The 23226-nt window shown below is 32.8% G+C and overlaps 2 protein-coding genes across 4 annotated transcripts; one reads left to right on the plus strand and one right to left on the minus strand.

The window, feature by feature from the left end:
* The first annotated feature begins 369 nt into the window (after nt 1-369).
* Nucleotides 370-20254, plus strand: LOC140669742 (long-chain-fatty-acid--CoA ligase 1). 3 transcript variants are annotated; one of them, XM_072899811.1, is made up of 9 exons: nt 370-511; nt 1143-1288; nt 9745-9868; nt 11757-12093; nt 13014-13482; nt 16377-16667; nt 18824-19045; nt 19304-19621; nt 19837-20254. In XM_072899811.1, coding segments are annotated over exons 1-9 (2046 nt in total). In that variant the 5' UTR covers nt 370-510; the 3' UTR covers nt 19975-20254. The 3 variants fall into 3 exon arrangements, with proteins under 3 accessions (XP_072755912.1, XP_072755913.1, XP_072755914.1); XM_072899812.1 differs by lacking the exon at nt 370-511 and adding an exon at nt 932-1073 and having other exon boundaries at nt 1151-1288; XM_072899813.1 differs by lacking the exons at nt 370-511; nt 1143-1288 and adding an exon at nt 8344-8547.
* A 244-nt stretch (nt 20255-20498) lies between these two features.
* On the minus strand, nt 20499-23086 carry Vti1a (Vesicle transport through interaction with t-SNAREs 1a). The gene is made up of 4 exons (XM_072899819.1): nt 22887-23086; nt 22695-22753; nt 21489-21836; nt 20499-21372 (listed from the first exon to the last, which is right to left on the minus strand). The coding sequence occupies exons 1-4, from the start codon at nt 22978-22980 to the stop codon at nt 21214-21216; spliced, it is 660 nt and encodes a 219-aa protein (XP_072755920.1). The 5' UTR covers nt 22981-23086; the 3' UTR covers nt 20499-21213.
* Between the last annotated feature and the right edge of the window lie 140 nt (nt 23087-23226).

Consider the following 23226-nt stretch of genomic DNA (forward strand, 5'->3'; position numbering starts at 1 on the left):
CGTATCGGGACGATAGCCGGCGTATCACGCGCCTGCGCCGCATGCGGGGGCGATTATCGTTTCGTCAGGGTGGCTCGCCGCCGCGGTAACGAAGAAGGGTGGTCGTCGCAGCGCCCAGCATCGATTCGCGCCGTCCTCGCCACCGCGCGGTATGCGCGGGGTGACGTCATGGCGCCGCGTTTACGCCAGCAGTGAGGGTCCGCATCGCGTAACGTACGTTGAGCTCGGCCGTGCGCGAAAAGCGCGAGGAGGGAAATCTTTGTTTGCGAAAGAAGTAAGGCAGTGTCATGCCGTGGCCCTGACCCTAAGCTTCCCTGCCGGCCAGTCAAGCCGACCAGCCAGCCCCTAGGGTGCGCCATCCGTTCCGGTTCCCTTCTCGTTCTCCGCCTTCTCGCTCTCGCGATTTCTCAAATCGCGCCCTGGTGGTACCCGGACTCATTCGACTAGTTCGTGCTTCCTTCGTGGATCACGGCGAGAGAAAACACATTCCTACTTATTATTCTTTTCACCAGTGAGTATACACCTATTGTTATATCGACTACTAACTGTAGGACAGTATGCGGGGGGTGTGTGCAAAGAGTGAGCCGGTATCTCGCACGTTCGTTTTTCCTCTATCTTTAATTTTTTCCCCCTTTCTTTGACTCTCTTTCCCTCTCTCTCTCTCTTTCTTCATTTAATTCATTTCATGGTTATATCGCTCCGGATACGATATATTATCTGTTATGGTATACGCATACCTGAACTCAGCAATCTATATGTATTACATGTATATGTGTATGTGTGTTATATTTGTAAGTCACTGCAGTTTAACGCGTGCGATAACGGACTTGTAGATATCCGGGAACAAGGTCCGTAGACATACGGGATAATAGGACTCGGACTTCGCGCTCGGATACATTGTCAAGTGTGAAGTCTGAACGCTCACTTTGTTTCGAATCTTCGAGTGAGCTGCGCGCTCGTTATTCTCGGCAATCGTTTTAGCAAAGTCGTTAGACGACCTTTCGACTCTCACGAGAGTAGCGCGTCTCGCATCTGCACCTATCTCCCTGCACTCGTATCGTTTCGTCATGCAGGTAGTATAGTAACCAGTTACGTAAGCTTGGAATTATAGTCACGAACGGTTCAAACGATCTTAAACGAAGTGTTACAGTCTCAATTCGAGGACTACCTACCATATCTGGGCGGCGCGGCAGGTGCTCTCTTTGTCACCGGGGTGGCTTACTGGGCTTCCAGACCGAAGGCCGAGAGACCGCTCTTTCCGCTCGATGCTCAGGCAACAATACTACCGGTAAGTAAGAAACAGAAACACGTGTCGGTTACGTTTATCTGACTGACAAGCACCGTTTTTTCTCGCTCTGTTGGGAGAGAGATGATTGTAATTCAAATAGATTTGATCAATTAACCATCTCTTCTACACTGTCCTTCTGATGTTTTTCTTTTCACTTTTTTTCATCTGAATATTTAAACACTTGTTTTATTGTAAAAAGAAAACAAAAAAGCTAAAGAGAATAAATTTTGTACCGTTTGCATTACATTTAAAGTCGCATCAAACACATGCTTTTGTTTACAAATATATATATATATAATTTTGTTATCTAAAAATCGTTATCAAAAGAATTTCTTATCTAAAGATCGATATTGAAACAACACGAATATTTAATGTGACAGTTATTGATTTAATGGATTGATTTATGTGTATTATGTATTTTAAAGATTGAAAGATTTTAACCGAAGAAAAAAGAATATTTTAGTTTGACAGCTTTTAGTACGCAATTTAAAGTAGAGTATTTATATAACGTATGTGTTAAACAAAACATGTTATTATAAATATACGATTATAGTATATGAAAAAAAGATGGAAAGTTTTTAGTAAACAACAATAAATTTAATAAACATACAAAAAATATACATGGGTTAGTGTGAAATTGATACGAAGGGATTATAAGGACTTACGCATAAAAATTAGTATTATTATACAATATACAGCATGCGCTGCAAACAAAGTAAGAGAAAATGATTATTAAAGTAAATTGATTTGTTTTCATACTCTGATATATAATCTTTGCTCGTTGCCCTCTGTTCGTCGACGGCAAATTACGGCAAACATGACGTTTTATTGATAATATCATTTCTTGATTGAATAATAATACTACGGATAGATTTTCTAAATATATTACGTGTTTTTAAAAATTATTATACAAAATGATCCTCAGTGACATGTTTTAAGTTGCTTTTTGAAAATTATTCAGGATAGCAATAAAATTCTCTTTTATATTTTATTGTTCTCTGGAGACTTTTATATAACATTTTTTATGTTATGTATGGTTCTTAGGCTCAAGGATGATATTGCTCCATTACATAAAAGATTCACAGAAAACAAGAAAAAATATAAGAACATAAGAAAAAATTTTGCTGTCGTCCACGATAGTTGTCAAGAGAACATCTTATAAAACTTTGCGTGAACTACTCCTATATACACACACATATGTAATATGTGTACGGTCGATATATATTTACCCTTATATTATAATTGAATTCTCGTTCTGTTTCACACTCATTGGTTGTTCATTTTAGCTGCACGTGTTTTCTGCTCGAATATGTATCAGTCGCGCATGATTTATTTTATTTTTGAAAAATTTAACTAATAGATCTATCTTTCTCAAAATTATGCAGATAGCGAGTCTTAAATAATTTTAGATTAATATTCTAGAAAATATATCTAGAATCCACGCACAAAATAAGAAAAAATATTATATGTTGTTTAGATGACATTTTGTTATAATATAAAATGAAATTGTGCTATGGAAATGCTCGTCTAAAGCACATTAATACATATATACTTTTTTGAAGTAATTTCCGCATTCGCCGAAAAAAATATTGATTTTATTTAAATAATCTCCAACATGTACATACATTGCGTATCTTTGCACGTCATTGATTTGTGTATCATATATAAGCAATAAATATTCTTAGAAGTAGCGAATTTAAATCAGAAGATTTCAAAAAAGAAATCATGATCTATCATACATCTATTAGTTTAATCTCTAGATAGCACAAGAAGACGTACTGTCTTTACAAATAAACAATAGATTTCATTAGATAGTGTTCATATTTGAACACTGTGTTATAGTGTATATTAAAGAGACACAAAAAACACAAAATACTCTTTGAGCACATTCTTTAATTTGTTATTATTAAAAAATAGAGCATAAATAACTTATTGCTATTAAAGTTACTATTAATTAATGTGACTTTTTTCCTTTTTTAGATTCTAGCTTTAAGAATAATGTAAATATATCTATATTAGCATGTATTATAATTAAAAAGTCAACTTTTGTAATTATGCATGTACATGCGCATACGTTTATCTCTCGTGCAAAAATAAAATTAAATGATATATTATCGTCAGTGATGACATTTATAGTATGAAAATATATGTATCCAAAATATATGTATATTATATTTATATTAGCTACATGTATTAGCTATATGTATATTAGCATGTAATTAAAAAGTCAACTTTTATAATTATGCATGTACATGCGTTTATCTCTCGTACAAAAATAAAATTAAATTATATATTATCGTCAGTGATGACATTGACAGTATGAAGAATATTTATAAGCTTATAATTTATTCGGCATTGGTCAGTGAATGCTAACTACATGTACTTCTTTTTATTGCTTACTTGTTCGCATACGTCAATCAATTCTATCTTTTCCTATCTTGCTGCATTAACACAATGAATTATGTATTATATGCAATGACAATGCAAATAGCATTATCATTATCAAAAGAAATTAAAAAATAAATGATTTCGTATCTAATGTTATTGCAAAATGATTGAAAGCATTTAATTTGATATTTAAATTTGAAACAATTAAATATTTATAATAATTTTGTCATTATTTGCTTGATGTGTTTTGAATGCAATATTTATAGTAATATCAATATGTGTATAGGAAATATATCTAACAAAATTATATAAAATATAGATCAATTTGTTGTAAATAGAAGATAAAGGAACATATTTAAAAAGTCAAATATTTTTCTTTTTATTAAAAATACAGAGGGAAAGGAAAAGAAAGAAAGGAAGAGAGAATGTGAAACAAACAAAATAAGAGAAAAAAGGTACCTATATGTTTGTACTATGTATATATTTTTCTCTCTCTCTGTTTTATTATACATAATTTCTGTTTTATTATGTATTGCATTTCTATTTATATTACGTGCAAAAATATACATATATATGTTTTTTAAATATTTTGTCTAATATTATTTTATTTTTATATTTGATTTTATATTATTGTTAATTCTTTCAGATTCTCATTTTTATAACATTAATATACATAGATACATTTTTATATTTATATAAATATCACATGTGGCAATTATGCTAAATATATAATTTTATATATTCAATGCAATTATGAATGTCAAAGATTTATTCAATGAAAATTGAAAGCGAAATATTATTATATATAATTAAATTTTATTGTTATTCTGAAAAAAAATATGTGTGTGTTTTCTAATTTCTATTTTTAAAAATTCCCTTTTTTAATTTTATTTAATAGAGAAGAGAAACCTTATGCTATATATGTATTTGATTAAACCAAAAGTTATAAAAAGAGCCAAACAACGAATTGAATTTGAGTATCATTGAAGAGGATTCCAAAGTTTTGGATCAAAATGTTTGGTTGATGTAATATTTTGTACATTTATTGAATATAGACTCGCTCGTTAACATCCGTTACTTAGCTCCGTTATTGACCTTTTTCATAACTTTGATTTAATTAATCAATGAATCAAATATATATATAGTATAAGATTGGCCTTTTTCGTATCTTTAATTTGATTTTAATTATTGATTTGCAAATTTTTAATTTAATTGATTAAAGTTATGCACAATCAACCTATGGAAATACGTGCGTATTTTCCGAAGCTAAATAAACAATTTGCCAATAAATAATATGATCGCTTCCTTAATTGTTTATCATATTTTTTTTCTCGCGTTCATTGAATTAACCACCATATTTACGTATCGTGTTAGCAATTTATTTATCGAGCACAATACGAGCGGTTTACAGAGACATTAAGATCATGTGATTTTACAGAATCCTTTGCAAAATATATTCCAGGTTTCGTTAAAGTTATTTTCGAAGCCTCACTACAGATATATATAATGAGCTTTTCAGATTAACTTTACCGATCGGCTCGCAACGACCCTCGTCTCGACTTACATAAGCTTTCCTTCAGACCCCGACTGTCGACGCGAGAGATGAGATATCGATTTTTATGAATCCGATGTACTTTTTTCGAATCATCGAATAAGTTTATTTGTAAATATTTGTGATTGTTTTTTGTTAGATTGATTTTGTTAGATTTCACATTGTTGTCAACTATTTTTATAAGATTTATAAGATTCATAAAGTTCAAAGCTTTAACGTTTTGAGTTTAGTCATTGCATTTAGGGAATTATTTTTGTAAAAGGTATGAGATTTTATTTTGGACGTCATATTGTTATTTTGATTGTTATACTTAAAACTCTCGACAGTCGAACCGTTGAACACGTTTTCCCGTGACGATGTTTGTGTATATATGCGATTTTTCTTATTTACAATAAATTCTCTACAATAATAATGACACGAGGTCGAAAGAGAAAGAGCAAATTAAAATTGCAAATGAATGAACGAAGAAGTCGAACAGAAGACATGAGACAAAAAAGACGTGTTCATTTTCTCTTTTACTTTGTAATTTTTTTTGTAAATCAATAAATAATTTTGAACGCGATAATATCTCATGTAATAATTAAAAATTAAACAAATCAACATTTATGTATTATTAATGGGTATTAGATTACATATCAATGGCTTATATTGTCTCTTTAGAGTGATGTATGATTATTGAATTGCTTTTTTCATTGAATCATTCAATCAGCAAATTGCGAATAGTCGACTTTATCTTCTATGATTCTTCCATATAGGGTGTTCTACAATATCTAATAGAATATCTTTTACAAAACAATAAATATGAAAGTAGACTTTAAAAAATTCTTTAGGGAACTTAAGGAAATGATCCAACAATCCGAAGAAGAAAGTAAATTGATACATTAAGTTTTAAATACGTATCACATGTACTGCATTGTTTTTAAATGAAGATTATCAATACTGATATGACATAATAATCTTCATTTTTGCGTAATACTTATAACTTTTTATTCAAACATCTCTAACTTTCGGATGTTTTATGACTCCTCATTTGCATCGATTGATCAAATTAAAAATTAAAATCTAATCAATTTGTTGTTGTTCTAAAAAAATGTTTTCTTAAGACATTGCAACAAAAGTCTACAAAAATCTAATCAATTTCATAGTTAAATTGTTTCGAAAAAGACTCGCTTACAATTAGAATTCTATATCATTTTGACGTAATTTTTTTTTGAAGATACGTACAAACAGTTTACAATATTTCGGAGCAATACATATAATTCTGTGTTACCTGTTTTATGTGTATTATCCTTCGTCCCTTTTCATGTTACATGGCGAATGATTCCTAAAACAAGCGGCTTTTCAAGAAAGTTCAGCGTATTTTCACACATCTCACGGTATGATAACACATTGTTCTGAACTTTTAACTTGCTTACACGATGAGAGATACACGAAAAGAGAAAGAACACTCGAAAAGCAGAGTTTCACCACTGTCGACGTGTGGCGTTGATCGGTCGGCCAAACTCCCGCTGGCGATGATCCAAACTCCTCGAGGACGACGATACGCTATATTTAAACGCTTAGTCGAGGATCTTTGCATGTAGGATGGGCCTGCTTACTCTCGCGAGACTGGTCGGTGTCGCATACGGATATTGCGATTTAAATTGTGCGGTTCCACTTTTACACAATTAGAAATCTATCAAATCAAAAATTGGATGAATATTCAGAATAGAGAGTTATATATTGCGAATTTTTTAAAATTTTGTTTGGATTTGTTCCATTTAGTTTCACTTTTTAAATGTGACATTTAATGTTCCTGATATTTGCACAATAGAAAAAAGCAAACGTGTACGCTTGAATATATATTTGAATACTTTCAACATTTATGTCTGAATGATACCTAAACACGAAATCAAGATTAAACAAAAAAGTCTGCATTGCAGAGTTTTTAATATTAAATTTTACGTAGGAAGATACTGAAATCGAACGGGCAATATCTAAACTAACGTATCTCTATTCCTCAGCAATTAAGAAATCTCTGTTACACTTTATCAGAACTGATATGAACATCTGTTTAGTTATCGGAAATTTAGTTTGTACATTCATTGTTCATTTATATTGTTTTTTATCGACAGTTCTTGAAAGCTTTTCTTCCGCAAGTTTTTGGCGATTTATATAATGTAAATAATGATGATAAATTATGTTTTTTGATATCTCGTTATTCTATATATTTTTGTAAGATTTATTTGTTTTGTTTTTTTTTCTAACAATTTTTGCTACGTTTGTAATAATTTTCTGCGGATATCGATTTTAATTTCTTCGTTTTTTCATTCATTTTTAAAAAGGCCATTTATTCAAAAAGTTTGAAACGATGATATTATAAAAGCTATAATACGATTAGAGAGAAAGCTCTAACAAATATCTGTGGACTTAAATTTTTATTTTGAACTTTCAATCAAGAATTGGAATCAATAAGTCTTGGCATTTTCCTTCTACGTTTTTTTGCGAGAAATTTAAAAAATCATCACTTTCCTTAACTAGAAAAAAAATACATTGAACTGTACATAATTTAAATCTAGCGATGAAGGAAAATTCTCGTTTAAATGATCGCTCGATATATTAAGCAGGTACTTCAAGTTGATTTACTATCGTAATTACGTTTTAGTGACATACGATCCAAGGATCAAAGTTTCTCCGTAATTATGGGCGCATTAACTATATATATACGTATTATATATATATATATATATTCAAACGGATATTCTCAATTTCGAATAATATTATCTTTACCTATATCTTTAACAATACTTAAATAGGAAGGCTCTTTATATTAAAAAATGCAAATATAAAATTAATAGGCCAATATAAGCAGAAAAAAAAAAGTTGATAAATAAATATATTGTATATTATAATCTAAGAGTTAAATCGGATGAAATTTACAAACATTACAAATTTGACGTAGTTATAAAAGGCTAATTTTATAATTAAGTTTATTTAATGTCTATTTAAATAACTGATGATCAATATTGACAGTATCACACATCTCTTTCACGGAGAGCAGCGCCGAACAGCAGCATCCGCGTGATATACGCGTCGCGAGCCAAAAATTCGGACCGCAAGCTCGAGTCGCAAGCTCGACTTGAATTCAGTGACCGCGGGCGTGTTGATCCGACTGGTCCGATCCGTCTTTGTATCTGTCTCTGTCGGAGAGACCGATCTCTTTTAAGAGAAGAGCCCGACGGCGTGTGCGTGCCCGTTAAGCAGCATGTCGTCAGGCTGCTTCCTTCCCGAACCGATTCATCCGCCGATAGATCTCGGCGATCAGTCTGACACGGTTAAGGTGACGATTAAGGCTTCCGTTGAAAAGGAAGGGCCTCACGATTTAATTATTATGCGCGGCGCAGTTTGTCTCTCGTTTACGAGCCGACGATTGAACTTGTGCTCCGAAATTTACGAGACTTTATAAAATATAAATCTTCACAAATACGTATTTTTTTAATTACACTTAAATATATAAATTATATAAATATATTAAATATTTAAACACAATTTATTATAAATATAAGTTATGCATGTACAAGAGATATCCTTCTTTTTTTTACGAAAAGTTAGATATATTATCATCAACTTATCATTAAGGAATGTACATTCTTTGTTACATCATTTGAGTAAACATAACAGATGCTTATCGCAGCTCTCATTTACTACGCTATAATCTTGAATTTTTGAAGTGAGCTATCTCGTAATTATTGAACATTGTAACGTATAATTAATATGAAAACATATGATAATAAAATTGCAGTGTACTTATCATAATGGATCGTAACATATAAATGTAACTTTTAACTTTTTTGCGCGTTACATTTATAATTTATCTAATTTACCTTTAATGCTAAATATTTTATACATCATAAAATTAAAATTTTTTTAAGTAAATTTAACGGATTAAAAAATAATAAATAAAATTGTATCATTTATTAAATCGAGAAAAAAATACTGCCATTTTTTAAAATTTTATTAAATATACTGAAAAACTAATGCTTTTTGTAAGCAAAATGCAAGATAATAATTGCATTATTTTCTATCGTGAAAGACTATATCATAAATTCGCAAATTACTGCAAAAATACATAAATCATTATAACCTTGTATATGAAACGCTTCGCCGATGTGGTATGCGTCGGGAACGTGGGTGGTTGTCGTTACACAAGCATGTCGATGAGGGGCCGAAAGAAGCGAACGTCCGCGTCGGTCTCGGCGGCAAAGATCGATATGTTATAGGAAACGGGTTAATACGTACATACGTGATATAACTGTCCCTTCACCTGCGCCCTTCACCCTTCGTCGCGTAATCAGCTGCTCCGCGCGCGTTGATATGTACATACGCGGGGCCGCGTGCGTCGCCCGGCTAAATTTAGTGTTGCACTTGCCGCATGTCCGGTTACGTAATGATCGACCGGACCTCGTGTGCCGGATCGACCGAATCTCGTGTGTGTGTGTGTGTGTGTTTTACTTGACTTTTCGTCTCTTATTCGCAGGGCAACGAACATATCCGGGTGTCAAAATTCTACAAAGAAGGCAGAGAAGGCAAATTCATTACCTTCTTATTCGAGGATACGCTCACCCTCTATGACGGCTTCCGTCGCGGCGCCAAGGAATCCAGTAAGTCATTATTTTCAGAAGCAACATAATTCTGTTTCTCACGCCAATCTTTCAAAAAGGAAATAGCCATCCTTCGATTAAACACTTTAATTAAAGTTAAGTGGCGTTTAATCGATTCATTACGTTTTCTTTTCAACTGACATCTAACGTCACGTTTATTTAAAGAGGAATTATACAAATCAGTTATGTTAAAAGTTAATACATTTCGAGATTTATGAATTTGATATTGCACTTTTAGTTTTTTACAATATAAAATTAATAAATAATTTATAAGTTAAAGTAAGAGAAAATTAAAATTTTCATTGTACAATTAAAAAAGTTAGTTCGATAGTAAATATTTACAATTTTGAAATTAAATTATATTCTACAAGGCAATCTTTAACTTACAAATTAATTATGAATTTTATACATATTTTAAAAGATTAAAAGTGATTGGCACAATGTCAATTGAATCTCAAAATGTATTAATTTTGACGTAACTAATTCATACTTCTTCCTTAATGTCGGCTGATGAAATTAAATGAGAGAATAACTCAAGGAGAGACAGGCGGATTTAGAGAAAATCGCATAAATCTCTGTAATATTCGTATGTGAAGTTTACGGATACGGCACATTCAATGTTTACGCATACATCTGCATATCCGTAACGTACGCAATTGCGTACGAGTCAATTTAGCTAGCGTCGTTTGGCAAGCGACGTGGACCGAAGATCGCGCTATGAAACTCATAAATAAGCAGCTTCTTAATAAGCGCGGCTTAACGGCTAACAAATTATCGACCGGCGATTCGCGTCTCGAGATTCGACGACCTTTCCGACGAAGGTTGACAGTTATTTCGGGCACGTGTATAACATCTCTTATTTTCGCCTCGTCGCGCAGAATCCACGCCCGCGCAGCCGACACCTGTCGCAGCCTTTGCACGACCTATAACGATGACGACGTTAATGATGACGGCAAGTGTGTCCGGAGATCGATAATCTTGCCGAGGTGCCGCTCGCATAACAATCGTACGAGGAAATCTTACGACTAGTAGTCCACCACGTGTGCTATTATTTATTTGTCAGCTCGTCCTGCACGTCTGTTTTAAATTCATGAGAGAATTTTTTCTGACTAGAAAATTCAGAAATTTATAAAACTTTGAAAATACAAGTATTCTTAACGTTCTCGACATAAATAGCAGTTGCTTAAATCATTGTTTAAATACTTATGATTTTATGAATAATTGATCGTTTAAATGATTGATAAATAACTATATCAAAGATACATATATGCATCTCGTTGAAAAAAGTTTTCTTTTATCAAATTCTATTATCTCTTTTCGTTTACAAGAAATAAAATAAAAATAAAAAAATGACGCAATTTCTAGATTTGATTTTACTTTCTCGGATCAACTTGAGCAGTAAACAAAAAGTAATTAATGCACTTATCACAAGACTCTACATTTCCTAAAGATTCATAAATTTCTTAAATTTTCGAATTAAATATCATCCATAATAATCAGATAGAATGCTATTCCGAATATTGCGGAAATAGTGGGAAAAACAAAAAGCATTATTCCTTTCATTATTCTTAAATCGATTTCAATTAAATGTAATAATATAACAAAAAGCGTTTTAGTTAATTTTCAATTGTGCCACAAATTACACTTATATATTTTACTGTTAGTTATAATGTAGAATAGATTAATCCTTTTAGTATGACGTTTATTCACATCTTTGTTTTAAGAAATCTATTTTTCTCCAACGTTATTCTTGATGCATAAACAGACGCGCGTATCTTAATCGATCTCATTATAATATGTCAAAAAAAAATATATTCTAAACAAGATTTGTCAATTTTGCTGAAGTAATTATTCTCTTTAATCAATATGACATTCTTTTAATTCGTAGATAATGGTCCCTGCCTTGGGTGGAGGGACGGGCCCAACAAGCCCTATCAATGGCTTCATTACAACGAGGCACTGCTCAGGGCGAAGAATTTTGGTTCCGGCCTAGTGTCCCTAGGGCTGGCCCCTGGTCCACAAACTTTAGTAGGCCTGTACAGTCAGAATTGTCCCGAATGGATTCTCACCGAGCAGGCATGCTATTCATATTCGCTTGTAGTAGTGCCATTGTACGACACCTTGGGCCCAGATGCTTGCGCGTACATCATCAATCAGGCTGAAATTAAATTGGTAGTATGCGAAGATGACCAAAAGTGCAATTTACTCCTCGACAAAGTACCGAGGTATGTGACAATTCTTTGAAAATTGTATTAGGATATTCTTAGAAGCCTTAAATTAATTCTTTGAATAATCTCGTAATTCTATTAAATTTTCTGGATTTTAAAATATCTTCTATATATTTGATTTTGATCTACTTATTACTCTATTGCTTTACATAATTGATTTACACATAAGTATCAATTGTTTAAAATTCTAAGCAGTATGCAAACACATTGTAGCAATGATTGACATACAGTCTTATGAAAAATTCATTTTACGTAACTATACGCAATCTGAGAATATTATCAACGCGCTAGAGTTACGCGTTTAAGAATTAATCAGCGCTTAATTTAGCATACCAATGGAAGAATCGTACATAAGTAATTTAGTCGCCGTTGATATATCGATTGCATATTAAATGCCAGATAATTTATGTATAAATGCATGGTTAGATTACAAGTATTAACTTTTGTTTAAGCAGCAAATGTGGAGAGAGAAAGAACCATACATTACATATGCGGCCTAATATTTATATGAAATAATATCCAGAAAGAAGAAAATCAATTTCGTAAAACTTCTCTTTGCTTAAAAATTTATGTAAAGTGTCTCATTGCAATATTAATAACGATGTACATTAATGATACTTTAACACGCATGTTCTTCGCCACATTTCATATAGGAGTTATAGATCTATATTTGACTAAAACATAACAAATTTTTGTCTATGACGCAACGTCACGCGACCTCACGAGACGTGGTCAACACAGAGTGTCGGTTTTGTCAAAGAAAACATTTTCAAAAGCAGCGAGATGTTGAAAGTGTTGTAATTTGTAACGCTGCCAAGAAGTCACAGGAGCTTACAAAGTGAACGAGCGGCTTCCTCGACCGAGGAAGCCTCCGTTCATTCCTTTCACATTTCAATGTTTCCTCGGTATCACTACAGGTGTTTACGGAAGCTGGTGGTGATGAAGGAGACACGGCCGGCGACAAATCAGCGGGCGAAGAACTGCGGAATCGAGCTGTACAGATTCGACGACATCGAACGTCTCGGCGCCCAGAAGAATCATCCGGAGCTGCCGCCGAAGCCGTCCGACCTCTGCACGATATGTTACACATCCGGCACTACCGGCAACCCGAAGGGTGTCATGTTGACTCACCAAAACATCATGGCGGCCAATTGTTCGGTGATGTTGCAAATGGGTGATCACGGGTTGACGAGCAAGGACACGATGATCAGCTTTTTGCCGTTGGCGCACATGCTGGAGCGCTGCTGTGAGAATACTTTGTACATGATGGGCGGTGCCGTCGGCTTTTACAGCGGTGACATCAAAAAACTACCCGACGACATGAAGGCCCTTAGACCTACCATCATGCCGGCCGTACCTAGGTTGCTGAATCGAATTTACGATAAGGTAAGTGATCATTGAGATATGTTTCTTCCATTTTGTTGTCCTATCATTTTCAATGTTATTTGGAACAAACACATTTTCTAGAGTTGCAAATAATTTTTTTTTCTTTATTATTAATGAGAGCCGCGCAACTGATAATTTATTCATAATATACGTCATACACACAACTGATAAGTTATTCATATTAAACTTTTTAATATGCCTTTCTATGATACTCTTATTATTCTTAAGAGAGCAAAAAGATATAATGGGGGATATTTGATATACAATCGTAAAAAGATGAAAGAAGTGAGGAAAGGAGGCGCAGATTGTAATTTTCCACGAAAAATATGATTCTTTATGTCTTTTTATGAAAGAGACATTTGTACGATATTTATGTCTGGATATATCTACTTTGTGAGAATTAATTCTGAAATATCACGCGATTGCATTCTCTTTGTTATCACGGTTTACTTCAAATAATTTATTACTATTGCTTATCTGTGTTTTGTGTCAATACGCATTTTATTTTTGATTTGCACTTTTGGTCCACTGGATTTGTATAATATAGGCATTTGAATGTGAAAGTATATTGTATAATATATATATAGTATGTCATATATCATTTTATCTTTTTGACATTTTTGACTATATATGTATACGTATATATATATATATATATATATATATATATATATATATATATATATATAAAAGTGTTAAAAAAACAAAATGATATATGATATATTATACAATATAATAATACACTTAAATATCTACATCATGCAAATCCAGTAGTTGGTGATGATGATTGAGTTATATAATTTTGCTGGGTTATTTGAAATGAGTTTTCATAGTTGTTTATGTTTTTTTATCCTATACATATATGGGATAAAAAATATACTATGAAAACTTATTCCAAATAATCCAATAAAGTCATATAATTTGTGGTACTTATAGTGTGTGAGATTAATTATCAATACAAATAACATTGGTCCTATTATTTAAACGAAGATAATTTATTAACAAAATATAAAAAAAATTTATAAATATATATATATATATATATATATATATATATATATATTTTATACATTTATCAAACTTTTCGGAATAATCTAATAGAGATAATATATTGAAAGATTTTGTTTTGATTAGATAATCCATGTTCATATTTTTATGATTGATAACGTAGCTTTACGTTCATTTATTTTTAGATTGACATTGACATAAGGTTGCGTATCTTTTCTTAATCTCGATGTTACAAGAATGGCTTGTAAATATTAGTTCTATTATATATTATCTAGTAAAAGAGATGTAAATTCTTCAAAACCGGTGTAAATTCTTCAAAACAGAAGCAACGATGTCTTTTATATGGATTGCGTGCATTTTCTTCATGTTTTTCATTAAAAGAGTTCAACAAAATTTCCTTGCATGCTTCAATTTAACATAATTGCTATTACTAGCATGTGGTTCATTGTTAAACGGAAGTTGCGTGTTCTTGGACACTGTTCAATAGTTTTACAGCGCGACAACAACGTACTGTACGACGATATTAAATAAACTTGCCTTTCATAACTTTTTTCATGTTCAATGTTTGACAGTAAAAACACCATTAAAAATAATCTATAATCTTAATATAATTTATAATTAATCTTTCCGGTATGTTTTCCGATAATTATCTTCAAATTATAAATATATCTCTTACTTTCTTTTTAATTTATATAATATATTCTTTTACTAATATTAATTTTAATATAATTATTCTCTCTCTTATCTTTTTTCAAATTTTCTAAAATTAACCCTTAAATGAAGCATTATTGGGCATCATTATTGCAATTCCTAATTCTAATAGCGTTCACTTGGCGCGTCTCGTGAATTTTCTCGCGGCTACGCAATAATTCACCAAGTGCCAACCCTGTATCGCGAAAACGAGGGGAGCAGGTGCGGAATCGACTCCACGACGTAATTCTGACGTTTGTCTGAATGAGGCACACACACGCGAAACGTACCATTGAATTATGTTTCGCGTCGTATCTTTTGTCGCGCACGTCGATACCTCTACTGGTTACTTTATCCGAGCTTCAAAAAGCAGGCGCGACGAAAAAAGCCAACGGGGTCACGCGTTTTTTCTACACACACACATACACGTACGCATAGCAGGTGCGGAGTAAAGTACGTAGATTTCGCCGCGATAAATGTTAAATTTGCTGATACAGTCGGACCTCTTATCTTACGACAAAAAATCCTCTCATGCTACGACCGCGAAAGGGGAATTATACCCCCACCTTTAAATTTTTGTCGTAGGATCAGAGGTTTAAGGGGAAGATTCCGGACCGAAAATGTCGTAGGATAAGAGGTCCGACTGTAGTATGTAAAATTTAATAAATATGTTATGTAACACATATACACACTATGGTTAGTCCGTCAGGCTTGTCTGTCTTTAGTAAAAGAAAATAAAAAGCGAATACATTTGAATATTCTTGAGTCTCTCCATTTCCACTACCGAATTTTTGGATAATAAATTAATTTATCATCGCTTGCCCATTTGACTATCGATAAGATGTGACATCGAACTCGAACGCAGCTGTCTAAATATATGAATAGATCTTCTTTTCCGTTTTATAATAACCCGCTAATGATAACAAAAATATATCAAACGGCCAAAATTATCGAGATGCAATAACACACACACACTTTGACGACGGGGAGGAAAATATCGGTTTTAAGTGGGAAAAATATATGAGAGATATTAAAATAACTGATTATGACGCATCTCATATAATCAGTTCATTACAAAGAGCTGGTAGGAAAAATAATCTAAAAATATAATATGCATAGGAAATGTGTGCGTCACTCCCTCTATTATATCATGCTCTTTTTTTTATCATTATTTTATTCCTGATTCGTGTCTGCAGGTGTATAACGAGCTTCGCAGCTCGTTTCTGAAGAGGATGATCTTTAGTATGGGCATGCGGGCGAAAGAGACAGAGCTCAAGAAGAGCATCGTCAGGATAAACAGCATATGGGATAAAATCGTATTTAGGAAGATTCAGGAGTCGATGGGAGGCAGGTTGAGACTGATGCTCGTGGGTTCCGCGCCGCTGGCAGGGAACGTGCTCACATTCACCAGATGCGCCTTGGGCTGCGTGGTGGTCGAGGGTTACGGTCAGACGGAATGCAGCGCGCCAATAACACTTACTATTCAGGTTCGTATTCCCGTACAACGTCACTGTCAGTCGTCGAAAACTCGTTCTCGCGTTTACGGCCGTCAGTCATAAAACTATGTTAATTTCTACCAAGTTGTCGAAGAATAAATTTAAAATGTGGTGCGTTTCAAAATGTTATAACGTGGATCTTTGTACATTTCTATATGTATAAGATGACATTGCATTGCGCTTTGTGTTATCAATGCATGAGTATTAAATTCATTTATGTACATTCATTTTTTTTCCCTTAGTACTTTATTATTGTTTTATTTATTTTTATTACGTTATTTATTTTACACCCATGTTTTCTTTTATATTCATTTATTTTGTTTCTTTAATACTTTCTTTTTTCTCTTTCTCTCTCTCACCTCTGAAGAATACAATTGTGCCAGTTTTCTTATACTTTCGAAGAAAAAGTAGAAAGTAGTGTTTGGTGATAGGCATACGTCCATAATTGTTAATATCCTATGCAGCAATGTTTAAAGAAAAAATATATAAATATAGATGTATATACGTATTGTAGAGACCTTTCGATCATACATATAGTTGCTAACGACGATTATGCGAGCGGTCGATAAATGCTTTACAAATATATTTTTTTTATAAAACCAAGTCTGATAAACGTAATAATGTAAGCGCGCTCTGAATCATGCATAGCAGTAAAGATAAGTGAACTTTGAAGTAAAGTTATTTTTTTATGTAACATTCAGCTATGTGTGCACACGTGTATATATATATATATATATATATATACATGTGTGCACACAGCTGAATGTTACATAAAAAATATATATATATACATATTATTTATTTATTTATCTCAAAATATTTTTTTTCATTGCCTATATAAATGTTCGAAACTGTCTTGAAGAAATAACAAAGTTTTATGACTACAACTCTATCGCTTTACCGATGAAATATGGAGAATTTTATCGTTCCTCCATCAATGTCAAACTCACAAAATCAAGTTCGAATATCATATCTCATCGAACGCCGTCTGGCACTGCGACAAAACTGTATTATGCGGAAAATTTAATAGAGACATAGATCTTCATTGTATATGTGCGAAATTTTGTAAATTCTTCACACGTGCTCAAACATTTATTCGATAAATCGATATACGCAATTATCCAAGTTTTTCGTAAATAAACAAACAGTGATGTTCGATAATAGATCGTTCATTACATCATCATTTAATTCTATCTTTAATCACGAAACCATATGAAACCAAATAATTCTAGTAGGATGATTTCTCAAACATATCGACTATATATTTTGCGAACAAAGATTTTTGACGAAACCTATTCTGTATTTAATTATGTAAGTTAATTTGTAATATTTTTTTTTATTGTTATAACTCGTGCAAAAGCTCGGACAGGCATAATTTAAGAAACGATAATTTGTAAGCACTCTAATCATTAAATTAGTAGCATTTTGTTCTTTACTATATGAAAATGTGCAGTTGCATATTAATTTTTTGCTACATAACTTTTTAACATATCACTTACTATATAATTTCTTTACATACTGCAAGAAGTTAGTACAGTAAAATATTCATTTTGTACACAACATTCTTTTGTAGATATTTTTATTGTAATTCGATATTCAGTCACGCCTTTCTCTCTATTTTTAATCGATCATTTATTTAAAAAAAAAAAAAAAAAAAAAAAAAAAAAAAGGTATTTATTGCTGACAGACTATGGCATTCAAAAATGTTGTTTTTATTGAGTACTGACTAATAATCAAGTGATACGTGTCCTCTCTATTCTTGGCACGTCTGCGAGATATCGACATAGCTGTATAGTCGCGCGCGCGCGGTCGCAGATATTTCTGTCATCAAATCAAAGCTTTAGAGCCATGTGCCAGGGCACGCCACACGCCACCTCTATCACAAGACCATTAGCTGCTACGTTATTGAATGCACCTCGTATTCCGTCGTAAAATTCATCGATCCATTCGTTCATAGGTATATAATGTATCTTATAGATATTGTATATGTATAGCACATGTGTTATGTGCTATACATATATGTGCAAAATATTCGCTGATATAATAGATTCGCCTTTGACGAATAATATGATATGTTCTCTGTGAAAAGTAGGAATTTTTTTTCAATTTAATCTGTAGATTTAATTCGGATATTTCTCTAAATACAGGGCGATCATGTGCCGGAACATGTGGGACCACCGGTGGCTTGCTGTTGTGTCAAGCTCGTCGATGTTCCGGAGATGGAATATTACGCGGCGAATAATCAAGGTGAGGTGTGCGTCAAGGGCACCAACATCTTCATGGGATACTTCAAGGATCCCGAAAAGACTGCCGAGGTGATCGATGAGCAGGGATGGCATCACACGGGAGATATTGGCATGTGGCAGCCTGTGAGTAATTATATTTCATCCACAATTATATTACCGCGAATTTTTATTCTCATGATGAAAATTTTTAACCGAATTGATCGCTCATATATTTTTCTCTTACAGCTTTTTATGATATAAATAAATAATAATATATATATATTTTTTCTATGTGAAATTGAAATTTTTTTAAGAGGGAGAAAAATATAATTTTGATTTTAATATTGTAAAAGAGAGATCTCTGTTCTCTTTAAAATTGTATTCCCTTCAAAATACTTTTAGAACGGAACGTTAAAAATAATCGACCGGAAGAAGCATATCTTCAAGTTATCGCAAGGAGAGTATATCGTGCCGGAGAAGATCGAAAATATTTATATACGCAGCCAATATGTGCAACAAGTATTCGTCCATGGAGAGTCACTAAAATCTTGTATCATAGCAATAGTAGTACCAGAAGTAGACGTAGTCAAGTGCTGGGCAGTAGAAAATGGCATACCCGGCACATTAAGCGTTTTGTGCGCTAATCCAGAAGTCAAAAAACTAATCATGGATGATATGTTAACGTGGGGGAAAGAAGCTGGTCTTAAGTCCTTTGAACAGGTAAATTATCGTTTCTTATTCTTTTCTATTCTCTTTGTCTAGTTTGGGCAATTTAAAGAGATTTTTTAATCGTATTCTATTTTAATTTCTGGAAGATTATGTATATTTTATTAAAAATAAGAGTCAAGGTTTTTGAAAAGTTGAAATAACTTGAAAGTATAGTGATAAAATTGAATAATTTAATAAGAAGTTTTTTTAATTATTTTCGTACGCAGGTGAAAGATATTTATCTCCATCCAGACCCGTTCTCCGTACAAAATGGGCTTCTAACACCAACGTTGAAATCGAAACGGCCTCAACTAAGAGCGTATTTCAAACCACAGATAGAAGATCTCTACCAACAATTGGACTGACCAGATTGAGCGATCTTAGCGTACTATCGCTCGTCCACCAGCACTGACCGTAAAAAGAAAAAACAAAAAAAAAACGATGGAGAAGGAAGCAAAGCCTTTCCTTGCCGCCGCTGCCTCTCTCGTCAAAGTCACTATTGTCATCGAAAATATTCGTTAACCCTCGATACTTTTATTATATATCATTTTCACAGGTACATTAGAGGGTCGCAGATAAAAGCACCGTTTAGGCTAATTAAGGTAAATGATAACATTAAAAATAATAAAAGGAGTTATTATTAGGCGCGTCTAGTTTCTCTCATTCTTTCTTTCTCTTTCTCAATTACAAGCATCCTTTGATACTTTCGGTGATGGATGTATGTACAGCTCGATCCTTATCTACGTAAATCTCAATAATGTATACGTACGGCGACCGTTGTTATTTCTCGTGTAAGAGATAAATTATAGAATGCATTTTTAATTGATAGAGTCCATCAGTGAACTCGCTCGATTATGGCTCAGGTCAAGGTTACAACAATTACACGTAGTTGTTAATTCGAAGGGATAATATTTCAATATGCCCGATAGAGTCGGCGCGCACAACGTCGAACAAAACTTTGAATATTACTTAATAAATATATTTCTTGTTGGATATATATTTTGTCGTTCGGAATATCTCTCGAAACTTGAACGTAGAGCAAGTGTCTACCATCGATCTTCCAGATATGACGTTAACGAGATAACAATAAAGAAGCGATTTTACCATTCTTTCCGCCATACGAAAATAATGCATTTGATAATCGTTCATTGATGGATACTACTATTATTTTTATCGCGCAGATAGGAAAGAATAGCAAAACCGCTTTATAAGATTTATCTTCCTACGAGAATGGGTCAATATTTTTTTATATAAGACTTTAAATAACACTGAACGGGATCTTTTGTTCTTGCTTGATAACATTTTGCCAGTTTTGTACTACTCGTTTGCTGTGTTGGTTGGTTGTCTAAGAGATCAAAGTTATCGTTCAGTCATCCAATATTGATTGGCTGAGAATTATTGAGAAAATGTATATACATATAGCAAAGATCGTCTCTTACGGCAAAATGTAACAAACAAGTACAAGATAGACGATATATATGATACCATAATTACTTAACCTCGCAATTTGATAGAAATAACATTTTGAAGTTTCTGATTTCAAATAAATATAACTTTCAAATCACATCTGGTGGATCTGACCGAAGAAAATACATCTCTTCTCTTTAACTCTTAGACTTAAAACTATAATATATCACAATGCACGCGACAATTATGAGTACTAATGCTACTGCTGCTAAAATAATTCTCTGTTGAAGGCTCCGAAAGATCATCCCTGATAATAATCGAGACCCACGCCCTAATTCTGCATCCGTTTCGCGTAACTTGAAAGCAAGGAACAACATTATTATGGGCTAGCATTATTTTGTATTTTCTTTAATTAATTAGCGCGTCAATTTCATTCTTTATACGCTTTATAATTGTATAATTAACATCTTACCCTCCCTCTGCTTCGCTGTATCGTTTCTCTCTGTTCGTGAAGTTCCTTTAGCACTTGAGAACCGATTTCTTCTGTTTCCAACGCCATACGATAACCATTTTGTAACGTGCGCCCCGTTCGTTCTATCCTCTCGGATGCATCCAACAGTCTTTTTCTTTGGTCTTCCGTTACATTGTTGTCCCATGACTCATCCACCGTGATCTCTATAACGTCCTCTTTTGGTTTTTTGGCCGTTTGAAACTCTTGCATTAAACGTTTCAATTCCGCTCTATGACTCTCTACGCGACCGCGCAGGCGATCGCGAGCAGTTCCATTTATCCCACGAACTTCCAGCTCCATTTGCTCCAGCTGCAAATTAAATAGGTTCTGATCTGGCAAATATTTTGTAATGAAATATTGCAAATGAAAATGAAGAAGAGATAAAAGATACACATAATTGTTCCTGATTTTATTAATCTCTGTTTGTAGCCTATCCTATTTTTTTATCTTAATTTTGTTGCTTTAAATCAATTTTTCTCTAATTCAAATTCAATTAAATGTCATATTTTTTCCATATTTTTTTTGTATTTAATTTAAAACGTTTTCAAAAAAATTTATTCACAAGTATAATTCTTTAAAATTTTACTTAAAATAAAAAAAAAACTTTATATTCAAGTCAATTTATATTCTTTAAAAACTAAAAATTTCAAGATTTTCAATTAATAAACTAATAACTATATTTATAATAAATAAACTATATATTTATAATAAATAAAAACTAAAAAAAAAAAATTTCAAAATTAAAGCCTTAGATATATATATATAAAAAGAAAAGTACAGTTACAATTTTAAAGCTTTTGTTAAAAAAATCTTTGATTGCTCTGTGTATCATACACAAGAAAAACTTGTTCTCATTTAAATATCTAGATTATTCATACGGAATACATTATTCGTGTCATGCTTCAATCATAAATATTATGTAAATCAGTCTTTTAATAGTCAATACATAGTTAGACCCATTAAATGCAAAAACATGCAGTATTATATGCATACTTTTTACAATATTTTACGTCAATTTCTTATAAAAAAAGTATATATAATTTATAAAATACTAAATAATTTTCTAACCCTATACAAGACACACTACACATCTTTAATTGGCAAAGTAATATCTCTAAGGATTTCACTTTGATGTTATAATATAAGAGGGGACATAAATTTTATTACCAGTTCTTGAGCTTCTTCAATTTGCCGGTCCACATCTTGAATAAAGGCCCTTTTCTCACCTGTAAATTACGTCACGTGTATCGATTATTGTTCTTAAAAGGTCGATCTTGCGTGGCGGTTGCTTTGTGTTTCAAACACGTCGTAAAGGACGATCATTACAATGGATTTAATCGCATTTCGACAATTTCTTACCGCCGCTCTGGATTCTAATCCGACCGATTTTTGCGGTGATGTCAGCTGTCAGAACGGCGTACTGCTGCTCGTAGTTGTCAATGAGTGACGCCATCTTGGACACGGGTGTGCCATCGACTACTGACGTGTATTAGATGGCAATTCCGACTGCGCGACAAAGGCAATATCGCAACGGACGAGACCGAACACTAGTGTCTTTCAACTTCTTTCCTTGGATGTCATTACATGTAAATAATATTAAATAATATTAAATCAAATTACTCTGGAAATCGGTAAAAAATAAAGTCAAACGTCATTATATTAATATGCATGCACATGTAACAATGTTTAAAATAATTTA

This window comes from Anoplolepis gracilipes, chromosome 9 (assembly GCF_047496725.1).
Source record: "Anoplolepis gracilipes chromosome 9, ASM4749672v1, whole genome shotgun sequence".
Lineage (NCBI taxonomy): Eukaryota > Metazoa > Arthropoda > Insecta > Hymenoptera > Formicidae > Anoplolepis > Anoplolepis gracilipes.

Coding starts and splice junctions, on each gene's coding strand:
- LOC140669742 (XM_072899811.1), top strand. Junction 9,869..11,756: donor TCGCGGCGCCAAGGAATCCA/GTAAGTCATTAT, acceptor TTTAATTCGTAG/ATAATGGTCCCTGCCTTGGG. Junction 19,046..19,303: donor ATATTGGCATGTGGCAGCCT/GTGAGTAATTAT, acceptor AAATACTTTTAG/AACGGAACGTTAAAAATAAT.
- Vti1a (XM_072899819.1), bottom strand. CDS start 22,980: ATGGCGTCACTCATTGACAACTACGAGCAGCAGTACGCCGTTCTGACA. Junction 21,837..22,694: donor TTGAAGAAGCTCAAGAACTG/GTAATAAAATTT, acceptor TTTAATTTGCAG/CTGGAGCAAATGGAGCTGGA. Junction 21,373..21,488: donor TACAGCGAAGCAGAGGGAGG/GTAAGATGTTAA, acceptor CTTGCTTTCAAG/TTACGCGAAACGGATGCAGA.